This window comes from Halichoerus grypus, chromosome 1, assembly GCF_964656455.1.
Source record: "Halichoerus grypus chromosome 1, mHalGry1.hap1.1, whole genome shotgun sequence".
Taxonomy (NCBI): Eukaryota; Metazoa; Chordata; class Mammalia; order Carnivora; family Phocidae; genus Halichoerus; species Halichoerus grypus.
Window position 1 is genome coordinate 160075757 of NC_135712.1, and position 24513 is coordinate 160100269.

Genomic DNA, 24513 nt, shown 5'->3' on the forward strand with positions numbered 1-24513 from the left:
GTCTTCTGAGCAGAAACACTGTCTTTGTGCTGGACTATCTTTTTAAGCAGGTTTGTATAGCATACAGCCCAGAAGACAGAAACGGTGTCTCCCTCCATGGTAAAAGGCAGGCATGCTTACTGGCCATTATAAAAGATTTGGGGTCCTGAGGCCCCTGGGTGGCTCAGTCGTTTAGGCACCTGACTTTTGATTTTGGCTTGGGTCATGATCTCAGGGTCGTGGGATCGAGCCCCTCACCAGGCTCCGTGCTCAGTGGGGAGTCTGCTGTCTCCCTCTCCCTGTACTTCTGCCCCTCCCTCCAAATAAATAATTAATTAATCTTAAAAAAAAAGATTCGGGGCCCCTCAGCTCGGGGTTCCTCTCCTATAATGCAGTGCACTGACAGTCCAGGTATCACCTGTCAGTCTTCATGTTGCCCTGGGGGAACTGGGTCTCAAATAGCTAATGCTGACACCCTGCTACTGCTCTTGCTGTGAGTGACATTGTCCTTCACCTCAGACCTAGGAGTTTCACAGCATCTCTCAGTGTCCACAAAACTGTAACAAGCTAACATGTAAAATCTCAGACTCTGCACAGTTCTTGACAGAGTCCTGGGACTCACCAGGGCAGAGTGGGGTGGGGGGGGGACAAAAACAAAAACCAAACCTCTTTCTCCACCTCCAACAGAGTGAGGAAGCCAAGATTATGTTTCAAAAACTTCAGAGCTCATTAACACCAATCCTTCACAAACTTACAAAATATAGAAGAGGAGAGAACACTTTCCAATTCATTCTGATACCAAAACTAGACAAAGACATTGCAAGACAACTAGAGGTCAATATCCTTTATGAATAAGGATGCAGAAATCCTCCACAAAATACAAGCATACTGAATCCAGCAACACACCAAAAAAATTATACACCATGCCAAGCAGGATTTATCTGAAGAATGCAAAGTGGGTTCACCATATGAAGATTAACCAATGCAAGACACCATATTTGTAGAATGAAGGACAAAAAACAGGTCAATCATTTCAATACATGCAGAAAAAGAATTTGTCAGAATCCAACACCCTTCCATGATAGTAATACCCAGCAAACTAGAAATAGAAGGGAATTTCCACAACGTGGTAAGGGGCATCTGTGAGAACCTCACAGTTAACATCAAACTTAGTGGTCAAGAACTGAAATCTTTCCTCCTAAAATCGGGAACAAGACAAGAATGTCTATTTTTGCCACTTCTATTCAACATTATACTGGAGGTTCCAATGAGGGCAATTAGGAAAGAAAAATAAATAAAAGGCATCCAGATCAGAAAAGAATAAATAATTGCATATGGCATGATCTTTTATTTAGAAAAATCCTAAAGAATCCAAACACCAAAAAAGCTTTTAGAGCTAATAAATGAATTCAGCAAGGTTGCAGGATGCAAGATCAATATACAAAAAACAATTGTATTTCTATACACTCACAATGAACAATCTGAAAATGAAATTAAGAAAACAATTCCATTTATAATAGTATCAAAAAGAATAAAATACTTAGGAATAAACGTGACCTAAGCAGGACTTACACACTGAAAACTGCAAAACATCATGAAAAGAAATTGAAAACCTAAATGAAATGTAAGATATTGCACAGAAAAATTGACAAGCTGACCCTAAAATTTATGTGGAAATGCAAGAGACCTAAGAATATGCAAAAGTCTTGAAAAAGAACAAAATTAGAAGACTCACACTTCCTAATTTCAAAACTTACTTCAAAGCTATAATAATCAAGACTGTGTAGTACCAGCACAATAACGGACATATAGATCAGTGGAATACACTTGACATTCCAGGGTGGTACAAGGGTGCCAAGACAATTCAATGAGGAAGGGATCTCTTTTTCAACAAATGGTGCAGGAATAATTGGATATCCACATGCAAGTGAATGAAGTTGGACTCCTACCTCACCCATGGACAAAAATGAACTCAAAGTAGATCCACAATCTAAACATAAGAGCTTAAACTGTAAAACTCTTAGAAGAAAACATAGGCATAAATCTTTGTGATCCTGAATTAGGCAGTGGTTTCTTAGATACACCTGAGCACAAACAAAAAAGAAAAAGTAGGGATATTGTACACTGAAATTAAAAACCTTTGTACTTCAAAGGGCACCATCCAGAAAATGAAAAGAACCCATAGGATGAGAGAAAATATTTGCAAACCCCATATCGGATAAGAGACTTGTATCTAGGATATATTAAGAACTCTTACAATTCAGTCATAAAAAGAAAAATAACCCATTTTTTTAAGTTGACAAAGGACCTGAATAGACATTTCTCCAGTTATAAACAAATGGCCAGTGCTCAGCATCATTGCAAGACAACTAGAGGTCAATATCCTTTAGCCATCAGGGAAATGCAAATCAAAACCATAAAGAGATAACACTTTACCACCACTGGGATGGCTATAATAAAGAAAATAAGTAACAAATGTTGACAAGGGTTGGAAAAACTGGAACCCTCATGCATTGCTGGTGAAAATGTAAAATGGGGCAGTTGCTTTATAAAACTGTCTGACAGCTCCTCAAAAGGTTAAACGTAGAGTTGTCACGGGACCCAGCAATTCCACTCCTAGTTATAGACCCAAGAGAATTGAAAATACATGTCCACACAAACACCTGTACATGAATGTTCACAGCAGCAGTGTTTTTAACAGCCTAAAAGTAGAAACAACCCAAATCTCTATCAACTAATGAATGCACAAAGGAAATATGGTACATTCATACAGTGGAATATTATTTGGCAATAAAAAGGAATGGCGTACTAACACAAACTACCACGTAAATGAATCTTGAAAACATTATGCTAAGTAAAAGAAGGCTATCACAAAAGACCTTGTATGATTCCATTTATATGAAATGTGCAGAAAAGGCAGATGCATAGAGATAGAAAGTAGATTTGTGGTTGTCAGGGAGAATCAGGAACAAGAAATGACTGCTAATGGGTACAGGGTACAGGTTGCTTTGTAAGGAGAAATGTTTTGAAATTAGATGGTGGTGATGGTGGCACAGCTCTGTGAATATACTAAAACACGTGGAATTGTACGTTTTTTAAAAGATTAATTTTATGGTATGTAGATTATATCTCAATAAAGCTGTTATTAAGGGAAAAGGAGCTCTTCCCCTTTCTTTCCCCCCCCCAAAGTAATTCAGCTTTGGTGTTTGACGCTAATGCGGAGAATTAGCTGAACTGCGCACAGGGAGAGTGCATGGAGGCGAGTTCTTGGCTTCGCAGAGGCAGAAATGGCTCCATCTAGGAACAGAAATGTAGGTTTCTAGAGACAAGGAGAGACAGTGGTGGCAGGTGACACCTAGTGGCAGGAACCTATTTCCTGCTCATTGAAGCCTCCAGGAGGAGAGAACATAGTGACCTAAGAGCTTGCAAGACCCCTGTGTCAAGGCTTGACACACAGAAATCTTGCCTTTCGAGGGACCGCGTGAGCCTGGAGAGCAGACATCTCGGTGACAGCTGTAATGAACTGAATACCAAAGACCCACTCCCGTGTTTTCTAGCTCCAGTGGGCCCCCAGCATTCTCGGATATCCCGCGAGGAGTGGCTGCTCCCAGAGGGCTCAGCTGCCTTCCCTCTGACAAAGCCCCCACTCTGGCTCTCGTCCCAACTACTGGCTCTTTGAGACTCAGCTTTCTTCCAGCCTCTGGTTTTAGCGTGTTTCCCCCTAAATCTCTGGTGCAGGATCCCCTCACCTCCTACCCCTGCAGAAGCCAGTTGGCACACGTGCATATTTGCAATCTGTAGCTATTCTCCCATTCCTTCCAAGGTAACACGGGACCCCCTTGAGCAAGCTGAGGGAGCCCACTGGTTCTCCATTTCAGCGCTACCTGGCTACCCAAGCAGGCAGGGCTCTGGGCAGAGAGACCCCCCCCAGGGTCCAGCCCTAAGTCCCTTCTGCTTTCAGTCCCCCTTAACGCATCTGACACATGTTCACCATCTTCCTTGGATAATTCCAGGGGACCCAGGAATCTGTCATTCCTCCACCCAGGACCGGAGAATCTCTCTGCCTCCCTTATCCCCAGGAAGAATTCCTCTCAAAGCCCCTCTCTGTCTTCTCTCATTCAGCGTGGGGCCCAGTCCTAAAGGTAGAGAGGCTGCCGAGAACAAACCTGAGTTATCAAAAAGAGAAAACACATTGGGAAGTATTTCAAAAAATTAATTACCTCACTAACAAATGTAGAATCAAATGGACAGCTAACAGTTACCTGGCGTTGACTCTGCTAGGAGCTGTTCTGAGCGCTTTGCATATGTTAATTTATTTAATTCTCACAGGAACCTGTGAGGTAGATACTCTAATTACCCTTACAGACTACAGCGGAAACAGAAGCCACCTAAAAGAGGTCACACAGAGGGTAAATGTTGAATCGAATTCAAAATCCAGATCGTCGGGCCCCAAAGTCTGTATTTTTTAACCAGGAGGCTAAGTTGTCTCTCTGTGCCAGACAAATTAAATCAGAATATTTGGGTATGGGGCCTGGGCATCAGTATTTTTTCAAAGCTCTTCAGATTCTTCTAATTTGCAGTCAGGATTGAGAACCACTGCCCTGGCTGATGTCTGTTGTTCATTCATTCAACAAAGCTTTATTGAATGACTTCTAGGTAATAAGCCTATGTTAAGCCCTGGAGAACAAATATATGCAGTCCCAGCCCTGAAGGAGTGAAGTGAGGGCGAAACTGAAAGTTGCTACATTAGTGGAATAATGCTTTCAGCCAGAGGCTTAGAAGGTAGCTGTGCTCCTTAGAGAAATAGCTGATTCCAGGTTTGAAGCACAAAAACTATGAGGTGAGCTTAGGATATCTTGTAATACCAGAAAGCAAGCGAGCTATCAAACACTTAAGGGAGTCATATCAAAAGACAGAGAAGCCAGCCTAAAAGGGCAGTCAGTGACCAAATTTGGAATAATTTAAACATCAAAAATCATTATTGACTGTAATTGATTGAATATATAATAAATGTAGAAGGAATGCATTATATACTATAATAGTTATATTAAAATAAGCTAGAGAAAACAAAATGTTGTTAAAATCATAAGGAGGAAGTCTATTTACAGTACTCCACTGTATTTGTTGAAACAAATCTGCATATAAGCAGACCCATGCAATTCAAACCCATGTCGTTCAAGGATCAGCTGTGTATTTTCTTTCTGTATAATACGGTAGGAAGGACTCTTGCCCACCTACCACCACCAAAATGATTAACTTGTGTCTAATCAAGCCTCTAGATTTCCAATTTATAGGGAATACAAGGGAGAGGAACAAGTTAAATGACCCTATGAGGAAACAGATTCAGAATGTGGACATTCAAACAAGAAAGCTGGCCCCAGACCAGAAAAGTTAGTTAGTGTCATGGAAAAAAAAAAAAAAAATGGTGCCATCCTCAATGAAAAGAGATCAGAGGGACATAAAAACCAAATATAACATGTGAGTGTTTATTGGATTCTCACTGAAAAGAACAGTCACGTAAGGACATTTTTGGGACAACTGGGGAAATCAGAACATGGACAGGATGTTATTTAATGTGATGGAATTAATGTTTTTTTCTTAGGTATGATAATGGTATTGTAATTATGTAAAGAAATATCTTTATTCTTAGAAGAGGCATGCTGAGTATTTAAGGGTGAAGTGTCATGTCTGCAACTAATTTTTAAGGGTTGCAGAAAAAGAAAATGGGTGTTCATGTGTACACATGAGGGAGGCAGTAAAAATACAGAAACACGTTAACTATTATTGAATCTAGATATAAAGTTTTCAGGTATTCACTGTACTCTGCTTTCGACTGTTTCAAATTTCTCAAAATAAAAAGTTGAGAAAGGAACAAAAAACTTTGGTGGCAACTACACAATCAATTTCTGCATTATCCTAGGACTATCGGCCACAGAGAGAAATACAGTATAATTAAATTTGTCTGTTTTACCATTGTTATTTCAGTCCTCCCTAGAGAAATTGTACTAAAATTGTAATATCCTGAAGGAGAGCTGCTCCTTTTGTTTCTTATATGTCATATATATCATTTGTATTTCCAGAAAGAATGGAGACAATTTAAAGAATAAGCATAGGTGCAATGAAACTAAAAACATGCTTAGTAATAAGTGGACGGGATAAGTTTATCAGAAAACCTAAGCTAAGAAAAATTTCCAGAATTTAGCTCAGCTTGCTGGCCACCAAGGCAAAGGAGGAAAAATGATGGGTTCTAAAGCTCCTGTTGAGGGAGGCATACAAGTGTCTCCTTCTATTGCTTCTCATCCCAAGTCTGCCTTAGCCTTTTCTCACTTCCATCTGTGTTCTTCCCAGAGACCTTCCACAACACAGGGCAAGATGGTGCAACAGCCATCAATTCACCCTGCTCTGCCACTCCGGTCACCCAGCACTGTTCTCTAGACACTAGAGCAATGGTTCATGTGCAGCGGATCAGGAAGGTAATATCCTCCAACAGGTGGGACCTCCTGTCACTAGAGAGAGGCTAACATGCCATCCTGAAATCCTGTGGCCTCACTGCATCGGTTCCTGTCCTAACTGCTAAGGGACTAACTTGCTGTTCCACACCAGCTTTTCCCTCCACACCAATTGGCCTCATTTTCCAACTAAGTTTCCAATAAATAAAAGTAACCATCCGCTTAAGGCTGTGCTCCTCCAAAAACAGGCCTGAGACAGGATTTGAGTTTACATAGTTCTGGGAGGCACTGAGAGAGGGGAAGAGAGTGAGACAAGAAAGGAACGGGGCCACAAGGAAGAATTAACAGGCAGGTTACCGCCGTGGGCCACTGGCACTCAATCCCATTGGAAAACTCAGAGACAGTGTGGATCAGCCTCTGGGTTGTTCCCTATGGTGGGGAATCTGAGGTATTTATCCTCAGATTGACTCCTTGGCACTCCCGACTTGCCCCACTTGAGCTGAGAGAAAATCCTCAGGCAAAGAGTAGCAGGTGGATGTAATCAGCATGTTCTGGAACAAACATCACAGAGAGGATATGGCTGACAGCTGATCTGTCAGTGATCTCACTGACAGTGTCTTCTACACCATCCCAACCACCCACCTTTAAACAAAGAGGGTTTATTACTTCTAAGTAAAAAGATGTATCTGAACAGATTCGGCCTCTGGTGGTTTTCGCCGACTGTCACTCTGTTCATCTTGCATGAGTTTCTTCTTACCATGTAATCACTGGTTTTGCATTCTTTTTTCTAGAAAGCATCCAAGAATAGGAACGCAGCCTCAGTGCTCTGTGCTGAGCTGGCGTACAGATCTATATATGTTTTATAAGTTTTTGCAAACTTGAAGGACTGACATTGATTCGTAAGCATGACATACGATTTTCTCTCCAATCTCCAAGCTGGGAAAGGCTGGGCAAGTCTGCTATCGGATGGACTGCAGGCAGCAGAAAAGGCCTGGGATCCTGCAACATTGACATCACAATGGCCACAACGGAACCGAAATTAGGGAACTCTGTTCTTTAATAATTTCAAGCTTACAGAAAATCACAAAAATAAAAACAGCATAATCAATACACAGATTCACCTATTGCTAACACGTTGCCCCTTTTGCTTTATTTAGCATTTGCTTAGTCACTGAATCCATCTGGCCGTAGGTATGTATATATTCATACATGCAGACAGGTACGGAACTTTGTTCTCTTCATATTCTATTCATATGCCCTTTACCCCTAAATGCTGGAGTGTGTGGAATAAAAAAATAATCTCTTACATAACCACAGTGTAACTAATAATTTTAGGAATTTTAACATTGATTCATACTTTTATTTATTCTACTCTTAGTATTCTAATTTTGTCAATTGACCTAAAAATGTCCTTTACAGCATTTTTTCCTCTCCACACCCATCTACCATCAGGTATTGCATTTTGTCGATATGCCTCTTCAGTTTCCTTAAATCTGAAATATTTCTACATACATTTTTTGCCTTTTATAACATTGACATTTTAAAATAATACAATCTTCCCCCTTTTTAAATAAGATATTCCTCTTCTGAGATCCAGTTGATGATTCCTTGTGATAAAGCCCAGGTTATGCATTTCTGGCTAGAATATTACATCCCTGCTATGTCCTTCTCAGGGCATGACATCTAGAGGCAAATCAAGTCCATTGCCCCTCACTGGCAATGTTATTTTTATTTACCTGGTCAAGATACTGTCTAACTTCACCACTGTAGAGTTAACTATTTTTTCCTCACAACTAATAGGCAATGTGTGAGGAGATGCTTTAAAAATATGCATTTTAATTTTTTCACTTAACAATATCTCCCAGAAATCATTCTATATCAGATAATAGAGATCATCTTTGCTCATTTTTATGGCTGGATAGTGTTCCATTGGGCATATGTATCATAGAAACTTTGTTCTTTATTTTTTTGCTAAGGTAACTCCCCAACATTTCTTTGGACCAAAAGCTAGGGCCATCTCCCTGATTTTAACAAGAGACTGTAAACTGGGTTCCAGTCAAGATGGAGTAAGCACCTGTCACCCTGTCTCTCCCACTGAATGCAAGCAATGCCCCTGGGCAGAATGCATGGAGCAGCTACCTGAGAACTCTGAAACTAAATGGTCATGGGCAGATTGGGGAGGAAAACCAGAACTTGTGGTAGCAGCAAATCAATGACAAGTTCCCCCATTTGTTTCCCTTGGTACCCACTGGCTGAGACTCAAAGGCAGCCTGAAACCCAGAACTTTGCACCAAGTGTGGATAGAAAGAGCTTTAAAGGAAGCCCTCTACTTCTGTTTCAAGGAACAAGAAAGAGGACCGCAGGGGTCAGAGAAAGTGGGGGATATTGTCTTCTTCATTTTCCATTCTCTCCCACCCCAGCCCTCAGGCAATGCAGGTGGTGACTGACAGCAGCAGAGGCTGGGCTGGTACCCTTCTCTCTCGACCAGGGGAACTTAGGTCCCAAGGGTGTGAGGAAAGACCTCATTGCCTTTCTCTCTCAATCTACTGGCCCTTAGACCTGGAAGCAAACACATTTGAGGAAAGTGTGCAGCAGCGTGGGGAATCTAAAGTCCCAGCTTTTTAGCCAGAAGACCAAGAAGGGGAACAAGGGAATTCCTAGTGGCAAAAAAGTGTCAGGAAGATTGCAGATAGAAGCGAGCTCAAGAAAACGATCCCATAGCTTTTGGCTCAGAGAAAGCGAAGGTGAAACTGTCTTCATTCGCCCCAAATCCAGGTTCATCTGACACCAGCCACCTCCACCATGCCACCTAAGTTTGACCCCAAGGAGATCAAAGTCATATACCTGAGGTGCATGAGTGTGGCAGTCGTGCCACATCTGCCCTGACCCCAAAGATCAGCACCCTGGGTCTGTCCCCAAAAAAGGTTGGTGATGACATCTCCAAGGCAGCCGGTCATTGGAAGGGTCTAAGGATTACCGTGAAACTGACCATTCAAACAGACAGACCCAGATTGAAGTGGTACCTTCTGCCTCTGCCCTGATTGTCAAAGCCCTTAAGGAACCACCAAGAGACAGAAAGCAGAAAAACATTAAGCACAACGGAAATACCACTTTTGATGAGATTGTCAACATTGCCTGACAGATGCAGCACCGAGCTTTAGCCACTAAAGCCATTTAGCTTTAGCCAGTTACCATCTTTGGAACCACTGAAGAGATCCTGGGGACTGCCCACTCTGGGCTGCAATGTTGATGGCCGCCACCCTCATGATATCATAGATGACATCAATATGGTGCAGTGGAATGCTAGTTAGTTAGAACTACAAAGGAAAATAGTTCAATAAAGGATCATTTGACAAGCAAAAAAAAAAAAAAAAATAGATCCCATAAAGTTGGTTATGAGTTCCTGGGCTCATGCCCCACCTGCACATGGATGATTTAGCCCTAAATGGTATACGAAAGTCTTTGAGAACTGATCTGAATAGTAATCAGTGCTCAGTCCCTCCCTGGCCACTGCTTAACACACACATGGAGAGAGCCCAATGACATTGCAAGGGCTTTGAAAACTGAGCAGACATTGAGGGCACAGCCCACAAAAGGTAGGTGGGAACTGAAGTTGTACCTCACTGGAGCAGTTTTCTGCTTAAAAAAAAAAAAAAAAAATCAATATTTTTTTAAATAGGATCTAAACAAGACCCAGAATCATAATATTCACAATGCCTATATGTAATTCAAAATTACTTGACATACCAAGAACCCAGAAAATATCAACATCTCACAAGGGAGAAGACAAGACAACATGCCAACTCTGAGATGGCATGGATTTTGAAATAACTAAGCACTTTAAAGCAGTTTTTATATTGGGGCTCCAAGAAGTGACTACTTTTGAAAGGTATGAAAAGATAGAAAGTCTCAGTAGAGAAACAGAAGTCATTAAAAAAAAAAGAACCAAATGGAAATTTTGGAACTGAAAAACAAAATAATAAATAGATTACTGAATGGGCTCAATATCACAATGGAGATGACAGGAAAGAGTGAAAAGTGAGTGCATTTGAAGATGATAAATCAAATTATCCCATCAGAATAACAAAGAGAAAAAAATTGGAAAAAAAAAGTGAAGAGCCTTGGGGACCTATGAGGCAATACTAAGAGGTCTAATAGTCATGTCATGATCCCAGAAGGAAAGGAGAAGGAAGAGAAGGAACGTGGCTGAAGAAAAAATATTTAAAGGAATAATGGCTGAAAACTTGCCAGATTTGGCTAATGAAATACACTTACAGATTCAAGAAACTCAACAAACTGAAATAAGTCAATCAGAGGAAGACAATTATCTATGATCTCACTCATGTGGAATTTAAGAAACAAAACAGAGGATCATAAGGGAAGGGAGGGAAAAATAAAACAAGATGAAATCAGAGAGGGAGACAAATCATAAGAGACTCTTAATCATATGAAACAAACAGGGTTGCTGGATGGGGGAGTGGGGAATTGGGTAACTGGGTGAGGGACATTAAGAAGGGCATTTGATGTAATGAATACTGGGTGTTATATAAGACTGATGAATCACTGAACTCTACCTCTGAAACTAATAATACATTATATGTTAATTAATTGAATTTAAATTTAAAAAAGAAACTCAGCAAACTAAAAACAGGATAAACTTGAAAAAACCACACCCAGACACATTATAACCAAACTTCTAAAAACTAAAGATAAGGAAAAGATCTTGAAGAAGCCAGAGAAGAATAGATAACATATGAAGGGAAAGTATTAAAAAGAGTGTGGATTTCTCCAGCTAGGTCAGAAGGCATGGAACAAAATTTTTAATCGCTGAAAAAAAATAATTATCTGGAATTGTATATGCAGCAAAAATATCCTTCAGGAATGAGGGCAATATTAAGATAAGACATTCTCTGATGGAGAAGAACTAAGAGATTTATGGCCAACAGACCTGCCAACGGAAAGTGAAAATTCCTCAGATCAAAGGCAAATGATACAGAGAAAGTTGGAGCCTCAGGAATCAAGGAAGAGAAACAGAAATGGTAAATACCTGGATAAATATAATGGACTACTTTTCTCCTCTTCAGTTCTTCAGAATATGTTTGACAGTTGACGGCAGAAATTTTAACATTGTCTGACAGTTTTTTTTTTTTTAAGTTTTTATTTTATTTCCAGTTAGTTAACATACAGTATTATATTAGTTTCAGGTATACAGTATAGTCATTCAACACTTCCATACATCACCTGGTGCTCATCACAGCAAGTACATGCCTCATCACAACTGCAATCCCCATCACCTATTTCATCCATCCCCCAACCCATCTTCTTTCTGGTAACCATCATAGTTAAGGGTCTGTTTCTTGATTTCTTTGCCTCTCTCTCTCTCTCTCTCTCCCCTTTGCTTGTTTGTTTCTTAAATTCCACATATGAGTGAAATCATATGGTGTTTGTCTTTCTCTGACTTATTTCACTTAGCATAATACTCTCTAGCTCCATCCACATCATTGCAATGGCAAGATTTCGTTCTTTTTTATGGCTAAGTAATATTCCATTATCGATCAATCACCTGATAGGTAGATAGATATAGCTTCCATCAGCTGATGAACACTTGGGCTGCTTCCATATCTTGGCTATTGTAAATAATGCTGCTATAAACATAAGGATGCATGTATCCCTTTGGATTAGTGTTCTTGTATTCTTTGGGTAAATACCCAGTAGTGTGATTACTGGATCATAACTATTTTTAACTTTTTGAGGGACCTCCATACTGTTTTCCACAGTGGCTGCACCACTTGGTATTCCCACCAACAAAGCACAAGTATTTCTTTTTCTCCACATCCTCACCAACACCTGTTGTTTCTTGTGTTGTTGATTTTAGCCATTCTGACAGATGTGAGGTGATATTTCATTGTAGTTTTGAATTGCATTTCCCTGATGAGTGATGCTGACCATCTTTTCATGTATCTGTTGGACATCTGGATGTGTTCTTTGGAGAAATGTCTGTTCGTGTCTTCTGACCATTTTTTAGTTGGATTTTTTGGTTTTGGGGTGTTGAGTCTGATAAGTTCTTATATATTGTGGATACTAACTCTTTATTGGATATGTCATTTGCAAGTATCTTCTCTCATTCCATAGGTTGCCTTTTAGTTTTGTTGATTGTTTCCTTCACTGTGCAGAAACTTTATATCTTGATGAAGTCCCAATAGTTTGTTTTTGCTTTTGTTTCCCTTGCCTCAGGAGACATACTTAGAAAGAAGTTGCTATGGTGAATGGTCTGACAGTGTTTTCAGTGTATGGGTTTTTTTTTAATTTTTAATTTTTTTAACTTATTTGAGAGAGAGGGAGAGAGAGCGAGCACAAGCAGGGCAAGGGGTAGGCAGAGAGGGAGAAGCAGACTCCCCACTGAGCAGGGAGCCCTACTTGGACCCTGAGATCATGACCTGAGCCAAAGGCAGACACTTAACCACTGAGGCCCCAGGTGCCCAGTTTTCAGTGTATGTTAATGTTATACAGAGAGGACCATTTCCCCAAGGGTAGACATAGGAACTACATGGTAGTAAGGTTCCTATGTTCCACTCAAAATGATAATATATTAATTAGTCTGTTAAAAGTTAAGTATGTATATTGTGATCCTTAGAACAACTACTAAAAAAAACTATACAAGCAGGTGTGGCTAAAAACTCAAGACAAATTAAAATGGGATATTAAGAATATTCAAATAATTCAAAAAGAAGGAAAGGAGAAATGAAGGTACAAAAATAAAAGAAATAATAAAATAGTGACCTAAATCCAAACATACCAATATTTATATTAAATATAACAGTCTGTATTGGATAATTTTGTCTCATAGACCTTCCACTTGTGCTTAAAGAAAGCATAATCTCATTTTAAAAAACAATGTCTTCCTCTTGGGAAAATGAAAGTCAAAATATTTCTTGAAAGAATCATTTCCTATTTTAACTCCTACATGTAACTTTAAGCATAAAACGCATTCTATGTTTCTTATAAATAAACCCAGAATACTTAGTAGGAGTTCATTTACAATCCATTACATCGAATGCCAATTATCTCTTGATCACAAGTGGTTTTACATATCCATTCCTTCAACTTGGTGGAAACTATAAAATCTTTGATCAACTAATTGAATTTATAGACAAAGACTGTAACTATGCAACATGATTTTGTAATTACACTGGTATCTCTAGAGGGCTATAAAGAGCTGTTGCTCCCCCTTCCACCTCCTTTGCAGCTAGACAACTGCATATACTCAGCCATTCGTTTGTTTCTTTTCTGCCCATTTGAATGGACTCTTGGCCTCCTCCACTAGCTGAGGCCATCAGCTGCTGGTCATGCCTATCTGCGACACTCATGACCCTCCTCTTCCTGCTTGAGTCAGGGGCATTTAAATGGAGGCTTTCACTGGCCCATGGTTCCTTCACCACAAGAGAGGGCAGGTAACACCCCTCAGCTGAGGACAAGCCAACTTAGCCTCAGGTCTGTTACTCATTCTACGACTGATTATTTATTCACAGGCCAATTCACTCAAAATGAAATTGAATTTGAGATGGCTTATAGAGAGATGCATGCCCCACAATAAGATAGAAATTAAAATAAATCGGGAAATTGAATGGAGGGAAAATAAAGATAGAAAAATAAAATCAAGGAAGACGAGGTGAAGTTGGTACATAAATGCACCTAAAGTTCTTTTTCAGGGGTGGCTGGGTGGCTCAGTTGGTAAGCGTCTGCCTTCGGCTCAGGTCATGATCCCAGGGGCCTAGGATCTAGCCCCACGTGGGGCTCCCTACTCAGCAAGAAGCCTGCTTCTCCCTTTCCCACTGCCCCTGCTTGTGTTCTTTTCTTGTTTTGTCTCTCTGTCAAATAAAATCTTTATAAATAAATAAATAAATAAATAAAGTTCTTTTTCACTAGCTGTATTTCACTAGCCAGTTTATCTTTGATCTCACTAGAGGCCAGAGCAGAAAGGAGAGCGTGCCTTGTTTGCAGTGTCCTCGAGGGAAGAGCAAACCACTGCTTAGAAGGTACATATCTTTTAAACATGGGAGAAACTTCTCACTGTAGCCTCATGTAGAGTAGCGGGAAATGCCCTCAATAATACTCCTATAATGAATAAAATGGCAAGTTAGCATTTCATTGAAGAGCAAGTCAAAAGGAAACAATTCTACAACGGACAAAAATACCCTAAGTTTTTGGTTTTCTGGTAGTCTGATTGAATTCAAGGATGAAATTTATACTGCAGTGTGCTTCTCAAATTTTTCCACAGAAGGACCTCCAACAGCAGAGAGCACCCCCTAAAACACATGGGGGTATAGTCCAAGGCAGTCTACCACAAAGATGGAGTTTCTTTGCCATCTCATCATTTACTTCAAAAAAAATCATGTGAATTTTTTATTTACTTCATGTAAAATAATGTTTTAAATTGCTTACTATTGGAGGTGTCAGGATGCAGGGAGAGCTTCCTAACTCCTTTAATAATTAAGATGCTGTTACATTAAGTGTGTCTATTTTTGGAAAATTAACTGAATTGAAAAAAGCCAACACTGAGTTCAACCTCCCGTTTCTTTTCCCTTGTTAGTGTGATAATGTTTCCAGAACCCAAACTCACATAAATAAGTAAACACAAATGCCAAGCACTGATTCCTCACTTTATGCGCTCTGTTAGTAGAAATTTAGGACAGCATTCAGGATGGCCCCATGGAGGCGTGCGGCACTGCCAGGTGATTCTGGGTGACAGCTGTGGTGGGGTCTGCGCTCTTCCTGAGAGTTCAAGTCTCCATAATCAGGCCTGTGATCTAGTACACTATCTCAGAGCTTTCATACTCAAGAAAACTCGAGGGGCGCCTGCTTGGCTCGGTCAGTTAAGCATCTGCCTTCGGCTCAGGTCATGGTCCCAGGGTCCTGGAATCGAGCCCTGCATCGGGCTCCCTGCTCAGCGGGAAGTCTGCTTTTCCCTCTGCCCCTCACCCCACTCATATTCTCTCTCTTGCTCTCTCTCTCTCAAATAAATAAAATCCTTAAAAAAAGAAAAAGAAAGAAAGAAAACTCACTGGTTGTCTTCTTTGCTTCTTTGCCACTAATGCAGTAATTTTCATTCCATGTAAATAAAGTAACAGATATCTAGGAAAGATGGTAATATGCATACATGGCTTAAAAAAAATGTCTCCCTGGGGCACCTGAGTGGCACAGTCGGTTAAGCATCTGACTCTTGGTTTCGGCTCAGGTCATGATTTCAGGGTCCTGGGATCAAGCCCCGCATCAGGCTCTGTGCTGGGCATGGAGTCTGCTTGAGGATTCTCTCTCTCTCTCTCTCTCCTTCTCCTTCTCCCTCTGTCCCTCCCCACCCGAACATGCTCACTCTCTCTCAAATAAATAAATCTTAAAAAAAAAGTCTCCCCAATAAACACTGAAATGAGCAGAAGGAAGCAAAATTAGTGAAGAAAACTCTCTACTCTGAAATTGTAAAAGGCCCCAGCCTGCATTAATTTGAATAAGGGCACCAGAAGCCTTCACCCAGCTAAAACAAAGCAAAACAAAAACGGTAAGCCAGTGTGGCAATGATAAAAGATGCATTCCAAAATGATGGCAGGAACTAAGAGAGAAAAGGCTGTTTCATCTCCATAGGGAGTAACAAGCAAGAAGACGGAACAGCTGTCCTGGACACCTGTCATGCTTTACGTGCCGGCGGGCTTTCTAGCAGCACTGCCCAGGGCCAGAGCAGCCGGCCGTGTAAAGGAGCCATGGCAGCACTCTGCCCTGACGGAGGCTCCCGCCAAGCCTCCCACTCTGCTCAATCTGTTGAGCTACCTTCCTTCCAATAAATCCCCATTTTGCTAACGCCAGCCCAAATTGGTTTCTGCTGTTGCTACCAAGAACCCTAACTGATTCAACAGGCATGACCCTTTTGCATTTAATAGCCTTGAAATATATAAAATAGAAACTTTTACAAATCATAAAAGGATAAATCCACAAAAATTGCATGGACTTTAAGATAACTTCCTCAGAAATTGATAGATCAAATAGATATTTTAAAAAACTGAAACAAGGGGCGCATGGGTGGCTCAGTCGTTAGGCGTCTGCCTTTGGCTCGGGTCATGATTGCAGGGTCCTGGGATCGAGCCCCGCATCGGGCTCCCTGCTCGGCGGGGGGCCTGCTTCTCCCTCTCCCACTCCCCCTGCTTGTGTTCCCTCTCTCGCTGTGTCTCTCTCTGTCAAATGAATAAATAAAAATCTTAAAAAAAAAAAACTGAAACAAAAAGAGATGTAGAGCTTTGTGTTAATTTAAGCTAATTACAATTAAATAAGAGTTCAAAATCAGTTCCTCAGTCTCACTAGCTACATTTTAAATTATTCAATACCACATGTGTCTAATGGTTGCTGTATTGCACAGCATGGATTATATAACATTTCCTTCATCACAGAAGGTTCTACTGGACAGAGTTGGTGTAAAGAAAATGTGATACACACACATGCACGCACAGGGGAATTTACTCACCCATTAAAAGGAAAGAAATCCTGCCCATGTGCCACAAGGATGAACCTGGAGGACATTATGCTAAATGAAATAATCTGGACACAAAAAAACCCAAATACTATACCATCTCATTTATATGTGGAATCAAAAATAGCCAAGTTCAAATGGTAGTTGGAATGGTAGTTGCCAGGGACTTGGGATAGAGGGAATGGTGATGGTGGTCAAAGGCTACAAACTTTCAGTTATAAGATGAGTAAGTTCTGAAAATGCATAGCATGGTGACTATAGTTAACAATACTGTATTGTATACTTGAACTTTGCTTTAGTGTTCTCACCACACACATGCGCACACACACAAAAGTAACTATGTGAGGTCATGGATGTGTTAATTAGCGTGATTCAGGGTCCTGGGATGTATATCTTAAACATATACAATTTTTGTCAATCAACCTCAGTAAAGCTGAAAAAAAGTAAATATTCATTTTCATACCTAATTTTGTATTTGTAATTTTGTAATATTTTCCTAAAAGAGGACCACCAAATTTGTATAAGATTTAGGTCCCACTTATTGGTCTCATCAATAAGCTGTAAAAATACAGTGATACCATGATGTCCTCCTTCATTCAACAGCTTAGTAGTTATGGTGTTAAGGACCACATATCTGGGTACACATTCTGGTTCTGCCACTTCTAACTGCATGCTGTAGGCACAGCATTTAATTGCTGTAAGTTTTTCCTAACCTGTAAAACTGGAATAACAATAGTACCTGCTCACAGGCTTATTATGAGGATGATATAACATAATGCCTCAAATGTAGCCAGCACATTAAGCATAGTACACAGTAAGCATAGTACACAGCAGACATAGAATGAGTATCAGTTCTTACTATTTTATGGTGTTTGGGGAGGGAAAATTCTTTCAGAAAATGCAGGTGAAAAAAAACATTTTCAGAGAAACAAAATCTGGTAGACCTCCTCTAACATATATACTTCAGGCGCAGGAAAAGTATCTTAGATGAAAAGTCTAAGATGCAAGAGATAATGAAGAGCAATGAAAGTGTAAATGTGTGGGTTAATTCTAAATGAACATTTACTGTATAAAACAATAATGATAATGTCTTGCAGAGCTAAAAGATATATAGAATTAAAATGCACATCAACAGTAGCTAATAAATTAGGAGGGCAGTAAATATAATTAAACTATTCTAAAGCCCTCCAAGAAGAGGGTCAAGTATTGATTATGTTTAGGTCTTGATAAGTTAAGTATGCATGTTTTACTTTTTAGGATAACCACCAAAAAAAATAGAAACAGGGTTTATAACTTCTAAATCAGTAAAGAAAGGGAAATGGAATGATAAAAAAATACTCAGCCAATCCAAAAGATGGCATTAAAGGAGAAAAGAAAGAACAAGCAAGACAAGGACAATCCACAAATGAGGTGGTAGATATAAACCAAAATATATCAGTAATTGCATTAAATGTAAATGGACTAAATGCTCCAATTAAAAGACAAAGATCATTAGAATGGTTCTTAAAATCCTACTTTTTAGAATTTATAATATCAGTCAAAAGAATGGAACTTAATCTAGAGTACAAGGATCACTCATAATGATAAATTTATAAGTGGTAAAATTTATATGTACTTAATAACAAACTCAAAATGTGTAGACTAAAAATTGACGGTACTAAAAGGAGAAACAGACAAATCCACAATCTTAGTGGGATATTTTAACACAGTTCTCTCAGTAACTGGAAGAATAAGCCCACAAAAATCCATAAATACATAGGAGGGTTGGCACATGACTCAGTGAATGTATATGGAACACTGCACCAAAAACTACAAAATAACCATCCTTTACAAGCACGCATGGACCATTTTCAAAAATTGACTTTAATATGCAAGGACTGGGCACTTATGCATACATTATCTCCTCTGGTCATCACAAAATTGTGAAATAGTCATCTAGGCTGGAAATCTTCCATTTGCCCCTCCAGACTCACTCTGCCCCATTCTCTATCATGCTCTATGTCCTGTGAAGTTGACAAATACTGGGTGTATTCACAGATGCCCTTCTCCTCTAGCTTCTGGTTGAGTCCATCCAGTGGGAGGCAAGAGCAGAGATTGTTGGGTGAAAGGAGGGTAGAGTCAGGGCATTTATTATCGCTGCCCCCTCCCTGTGGGGTTGCTGAAGATGGCTGTTACATCTTCCCTGCTGCTCCTTCCAGGCTGCACTCTTTAGACAGCTGCCCTTTCCAAGGCAAGTACCCATTTTTCCCCTTGCTGCCTCTCAGGTCTAGGGGTGGTAATGGCCCTTGCTATTCTTAGTGGGTCTTCCTGAACCCTGCCCACACCTTTCCAAAAGTCCCTTCAATAAATTCTCTTCAAATCACCCACTTAGGGTGTGCCATTTGTTTCCTGCAAGAACCCTGGCTGAGTATTAGCATCCCTGTCTGCCTTTAAGGAAACGTAAGCTTGGGGAGGTCAGCAACTCACACAAGGTCACAAGCTGTATCTCCCCCTAGGTGTAGAAATAAGGACAATTTCATCCCTAGCTCCCAACATTAATAAATTATTAAATTTAGATAATGGTATGCCCTGTTAATATACCAATTATTCAAATAATTTTTGAATGTGAGTTGTAACATGGCCTTTTTTAGTTTCTTAAATATTAGGGGCACTGTGTCTTCCATTTAAAGTATGTTTATTCAGTTGTTTGTTCATTAATTTTTGGTGCTTGATGCCTTTTAGAGGAAGTTGTTCAATAGAGTGAAGATGACCTCTGAATTTCATACCCCCATGATATTTTGTCTTCCTACTTTGCTATTTTTCAGATCGACATGAGGTTATCTCCAAAGAAATATTGGAGCTGGACCCATGGGAAAACCAATGGAATGTTGTAGCCATCAATGTCCTCATGCATGACAGTTATGATGTCTGCCTGGTGGCCAGGATGAACCCCCGAGACCTCATCCCCCCGCCTTCAGATCTGGTGGAAGAAGGCAATGAGCACTGAGGTCAGTGTTTGCTGTAAGACCTCCTGCTATGTCTGTACAGGAGGCATTAGGAACAGAGAGAGCCCACAGGCACCAGCCAGTCACCCTGGACATGTGTATTACATGCATAGTGGTGTATTACATGTATAGCGGCCCATGCGCAAAGCAGTGTGTGCTGGATGCTGTGATAGGGAGTGTGCAGAGTCTGCACTCAAGGACCTCCAGTTGGCTAGGATGGACAAGACATTACAAGGCCAGGAAGCACAGGAAAAACACAGGGTGAGTGCCATAGGAATCAAGGGATGCAGGGACCTCACACAGCTGGGGACTCAAAGAGAGCACTGCCAAGGAGCAGACCTTTTACTGGGGCCTCGGATGGTGAAGAAGCAACCCCATGGGTGCAGCTCATGGGGACATCACAAGAACAGCTGAGCCACAGAGCTGGGTCATGGGGACATCACAGAAACAGCTGACCAGAGCTGGGTCAGATTGCCTGGGCCATAGGCTCTGCTACTAAGGCTGGAAAAGGAGATTGTAGATAAGTGACCAACACCCAGAAAAGCAAGGACTTTGGACCTGGTCTCTGAGCAGGAGAATCATCTCAAAATCTTGTGATGTTAAAGGAAGACTTCTCTCTGCACTCTGTTCCAGTTTCAGTCTTACAGAGACTTTCTATTTTCGTGTAGAGACTTTCTATTCTCTTCTACTATAGCAACATTGCCCAAAATGGGGCTAGTGGTGGACCACAAGTTCCTAACAGCCCAGGCACTCAAGCCTGACCACAGTGAGCAAAGAAACTCCACCCTCAGCCAGGTCTGTGTCAGGGACAGATATGGGGAGCTCTGCTGCCCTGGCCCACTCTGGGGGTGTCCTGGACTAGACTTATCCAAGCTTCCCTCCAGCACACATGACCTTCTGCACGTTGGCCCTGACCAGGCTCTGGTGTGGAGGAGAGAGCAAACACATCCCTTTGGCTGCCTGCTCTCTTACCTAGCTTTTGCAGTATCTTCCCCAAGACTGCCAGTAGGGATGGAGCTGCGTGCTTCAGCCCACAGTTGAGCATAATCAGAAAACAGCCACTCCCAGAATACACTTTAGGGGTGATATTTAAACAACACATGGGAATCCATCTATTTTACTTGCCATCCATACTTCTGGAAGCGCAGTGGATTCAAAGAGTGCATTTTGGTAGCTGTTCCTCGATAATTTCTCCGGAGTTTCCCATTGCACAGGGCTCCTTTTTAAACAGGAGTGGTCAGTAAATTCCCTAGAACCTTCCCAGAGGGAGACAATGCTAGATTGAGACAGCTCTTGTCTAGTGCCGAGCTGTGTGACCATGATGACCGTCAGCCCATGTTCCCAGGTTCCAGCTGCTAAACCAGGCAGAAGAGGCAGGTCCAGTGAGAAACCTGCTTCTGCCAACATGACAGGGGTCCACTTAGACCCAGCACAGGTTGTCCCCAAATAGGCCAGACTCTAGGAGGGCAGGAGCCATACCTGTCACTTGGCGGTGGCGCCACTTTGAACCTGCACTGAGCAAAGTGTACTTTTAGGCAGTTATGCATGCATCCATTCCCTAGTGTTTATACAGAGGGTTTTAAGAACACTTCTTGCATGAGTTGAAATGAGCTGATCCTTCTCCCTCGGGGAGGCTCATAACCTGTGGGGTTTTCTTCTTGCTGCAAAGGCAGAGCAGTTCCTCTGAGCGGGCTGTGCTGGCTGTGGGCAGCCGTGGTTGCGGAGAGCCCCCCCACCCAGCCCTGTTTCCCCGACTTCCTCTTAACAGAACCACTGTGCCTGTTCCACCCACGAGCATATACTAGAAGCTGCCACACTTCCCTGCATCAGGGAGGCCTTGTCAGTGTGTCATGATACATCTTGTCAATGCATCGGGTTCGAGATCTAGGCTCTAGTGCCAGGCTTGCTACTTCGCTAGCTGTGTGATCTCTTGGGCAACATAACCTTTCCAAAGTCTTATTTTCCCCATATGCAGAAAGGGGAGAAAAATCATTTTTAGGGTTGGTATGAGGACTGAGTGAGAAAGTGCTGAGCAAAGTGCCTGTCAGATACCAAAACAATAAACAGCCTTTAGCTGCCATTATTTCTAGAATCATTATCATTGTAATCTGCCTTTCCCAAAGCATAGCGCCCACAATGACCCAGTACTTGAGTGGACTCTCGTGGGATGGTTGGGGAGCTGTGCATTCATGTGAGATGGTTTTTCATTTCCCAGACTCACACTCAGCTCCTCCAGATGGTGTGCAAACAAATAAGCAAGCTTCGCTTTTAGTATCCAATTGAACCCCTGGGTGCTTCTTGTCTGACTTTCATATTTGTTATTAAACACAAGACACCTCTACCCTCCTGTTATCAGAGATTGTCAGGGATTCCACTTTGAATTCCTACCGCTCCTGTTTTCACCTCAACTGAAGGCCGTCTCTTCATACATGAGGGGACATGTATGTCATGGAGTACTCTTAGAAAACTTTGACTCTTTGCTAGTTCTTATCTCTGTGAGGCAGGATTTCTGGACACCGAGCATAGAACACAGTAGGGAAACGATCTGGATGCCGAGGCTGGCAAGAGATGGCAGCCGTCAGCACATCCGGGTCCTGCTTGTGCCCACTAAGAAAGCGCCACTGTTCTCACTGATTGACTTTATAATGAGCAGATGCTTTCAGTTTGAACTTGCAAAATAAAAATTTACTAATGAAAGATCGCTTTTGTTGTTTTTCATATTGCAATTCAATGCAGATTTCTCTCGAAGAAGGGGTTCCTGTGCTCAGGAAGTACTGAGCATCCCAAGGAGGGCAGGGAGGGCTGACTCACCAGAAAACCATAGGAGCAAGCAAGATCCAGAGGCCAGGGCATGTGAGGGTGCGGGGGCCGGAGGTGGCCCCATTGCTGGGATGGTTAAAGCACAGGAGGGTATCAGGAAAAGGAGATGAGGCCAATCACAAAAGACTTCAAACGCCACACCAAAGAGTGGGTCTCTGCCTCGGCACCCGGGTTTCAGGCAAGGAGGTCCTACGGGAACATCCCTCCACCACGCAGTGTGGACAGACAGGGTAAGAACAGGCACGAGTCCCTGTCACTAAAGCCGAGCTAACCTGGCAGCAGGGAGTTTGGAACAGCAAGTCCTTTGTACAGAAATGGAGTGTATCTGGCCGATTCAGAGAGGAGGGAGATGCTGGGGTCTTTACGACAGGACAATGGCCAGTCAGCCAAAACCAAACACCAGAAAATCTTCTAAGGGGTCATGGCCCTCCACTGGTGACCCTGAAAGACAGCCACCACCCAGACGGCTTCTTCAGCCATTCACACCAGGCCCAGCTGGGGATCACCAAGACAGAGGAGAGGCTTTGGGATATAGTCAAGTCACCCCACTTCTTTGCCAACCCTAGCAGCCCCAGCTGGTCCCCATCCTTGTTTGCAGTCACAAGGAGGCAGTCCCAGCTCATCAGGAAATCCTGCATGAACTGGTTGTGGAAGCCACTCCTTGCACCATGGCTAGTGTAACAGGCCATACGGCACAGTCTCCACCCAGGGGACATGGAGGGAAATCTCTGGAGGGACTTGTGGAAGGGTTTTCTCTGCCGAGTCTCTCCAAGTCTGCGTGCCCCTGGAGCTGCAGCCACTGCCCTGTGGTGATGAGGAAGCAGACGGAGACCGCTGCAGTTGGTCCACAGAGGGGACAGGATGGGGGCATGGAAAGATCCAGGTCCTGGGTACCACCCTGGAGCCACTGAATGACCCAGCCACGGGACTCTGTGCTCCACGCCACTTGTTATGATAAAGGTTCCCAAGTGGTCAGGCCTCCTTGAGTTACGTGCAGCCCAAGATTTCCATACTCCAACCTTCGCCCGCCACAGCCACTTTCTCCTGGGATGACATCGGACACCCTAGCCAAAGGGGAGGACTCAAACAGTCCCGGTCGGTCGCTGGGATGTCTGGTGACAAGGTATCTTCATTCATCGCAGTGAGGTAAGTTCTGCATGCCGGGCCGATGGTTCCCAAGCTACCTCTCTTGTATTTGCCTCTCAAAACTTCGACATTTTTATTTACTACTAATCTCACCCACCACCTGTCTCAGTGAATAAAACGTCACTGGGGCGCAGTCACGCTGCTATCCCATGGCAGCAGCAGAACCCAGGGGTTGTCATGGAGACCTCTGCCCCACAAAGCCTAGAATATTTACGATCTGGCCCTTCACAGAAAAGGCTTGCCAACTTCCAGCGCATTCCATCAAATTTTCTTGAACAAAAATATGAGCTAAGGGAATATATAAATTATAAAGGAAAATAAATGCCAATTCCTTTGTTTTTATATCTAAATCATGGTTCTGTTCCATTCTGCTTTCACTCAACAATATAGCTGAAAAAGAGTGTTCCATACACTTTCTTTTTACCAGCCATATAATGTGCCATTCTAGATTTGTCATAATTTCTCTAACAAATCACCAAGGGATGGGGATTTCAGCTGTTTCCTCCAGCTGTTATTTGAATAGTCGAAGAATCTGGTCTTTCTCACTCTTCTGAGCCTCTGAGCTATGATGCAGGACCCTGCCCTCAATGAGTTCACGTTCTGGAGGAGGGAAGAAGGCAAA

At 42.0% G+C, this 24513-nt stretch overlaps 1 protein-coding gene across 3 annotated transcripts in view; it reads left to right on the plus strand.

Moving 5' to 3' along the window:
* The window catches only part of KBTBD12 (kelch repeat and BTB domain containing 12), a 70690-nt gene extending 48068 nt beyond the window's left edge, over nucleotides 1-22622 (plus strand). For all 3 annotated transcript variants that reach the window (XM_078074351.1, XM_036078502.2, XM_078074353.1), the window contains one exon: nucleotides 19746-22622. In XM_078074351.1, the coding sequence (XP_077930477.1) occupies nucleotides 19746-19927 (182 nt within the window). In that variant the 3' untranslated portion in view covers nucleotides 19928-22622. The remainder of the gene's footprint in view (nucleotides 1-19745) is intronic.
* The last annotated feature ends 1891 nt before the right edge of the window (nucleotides 22623-24513 follow it).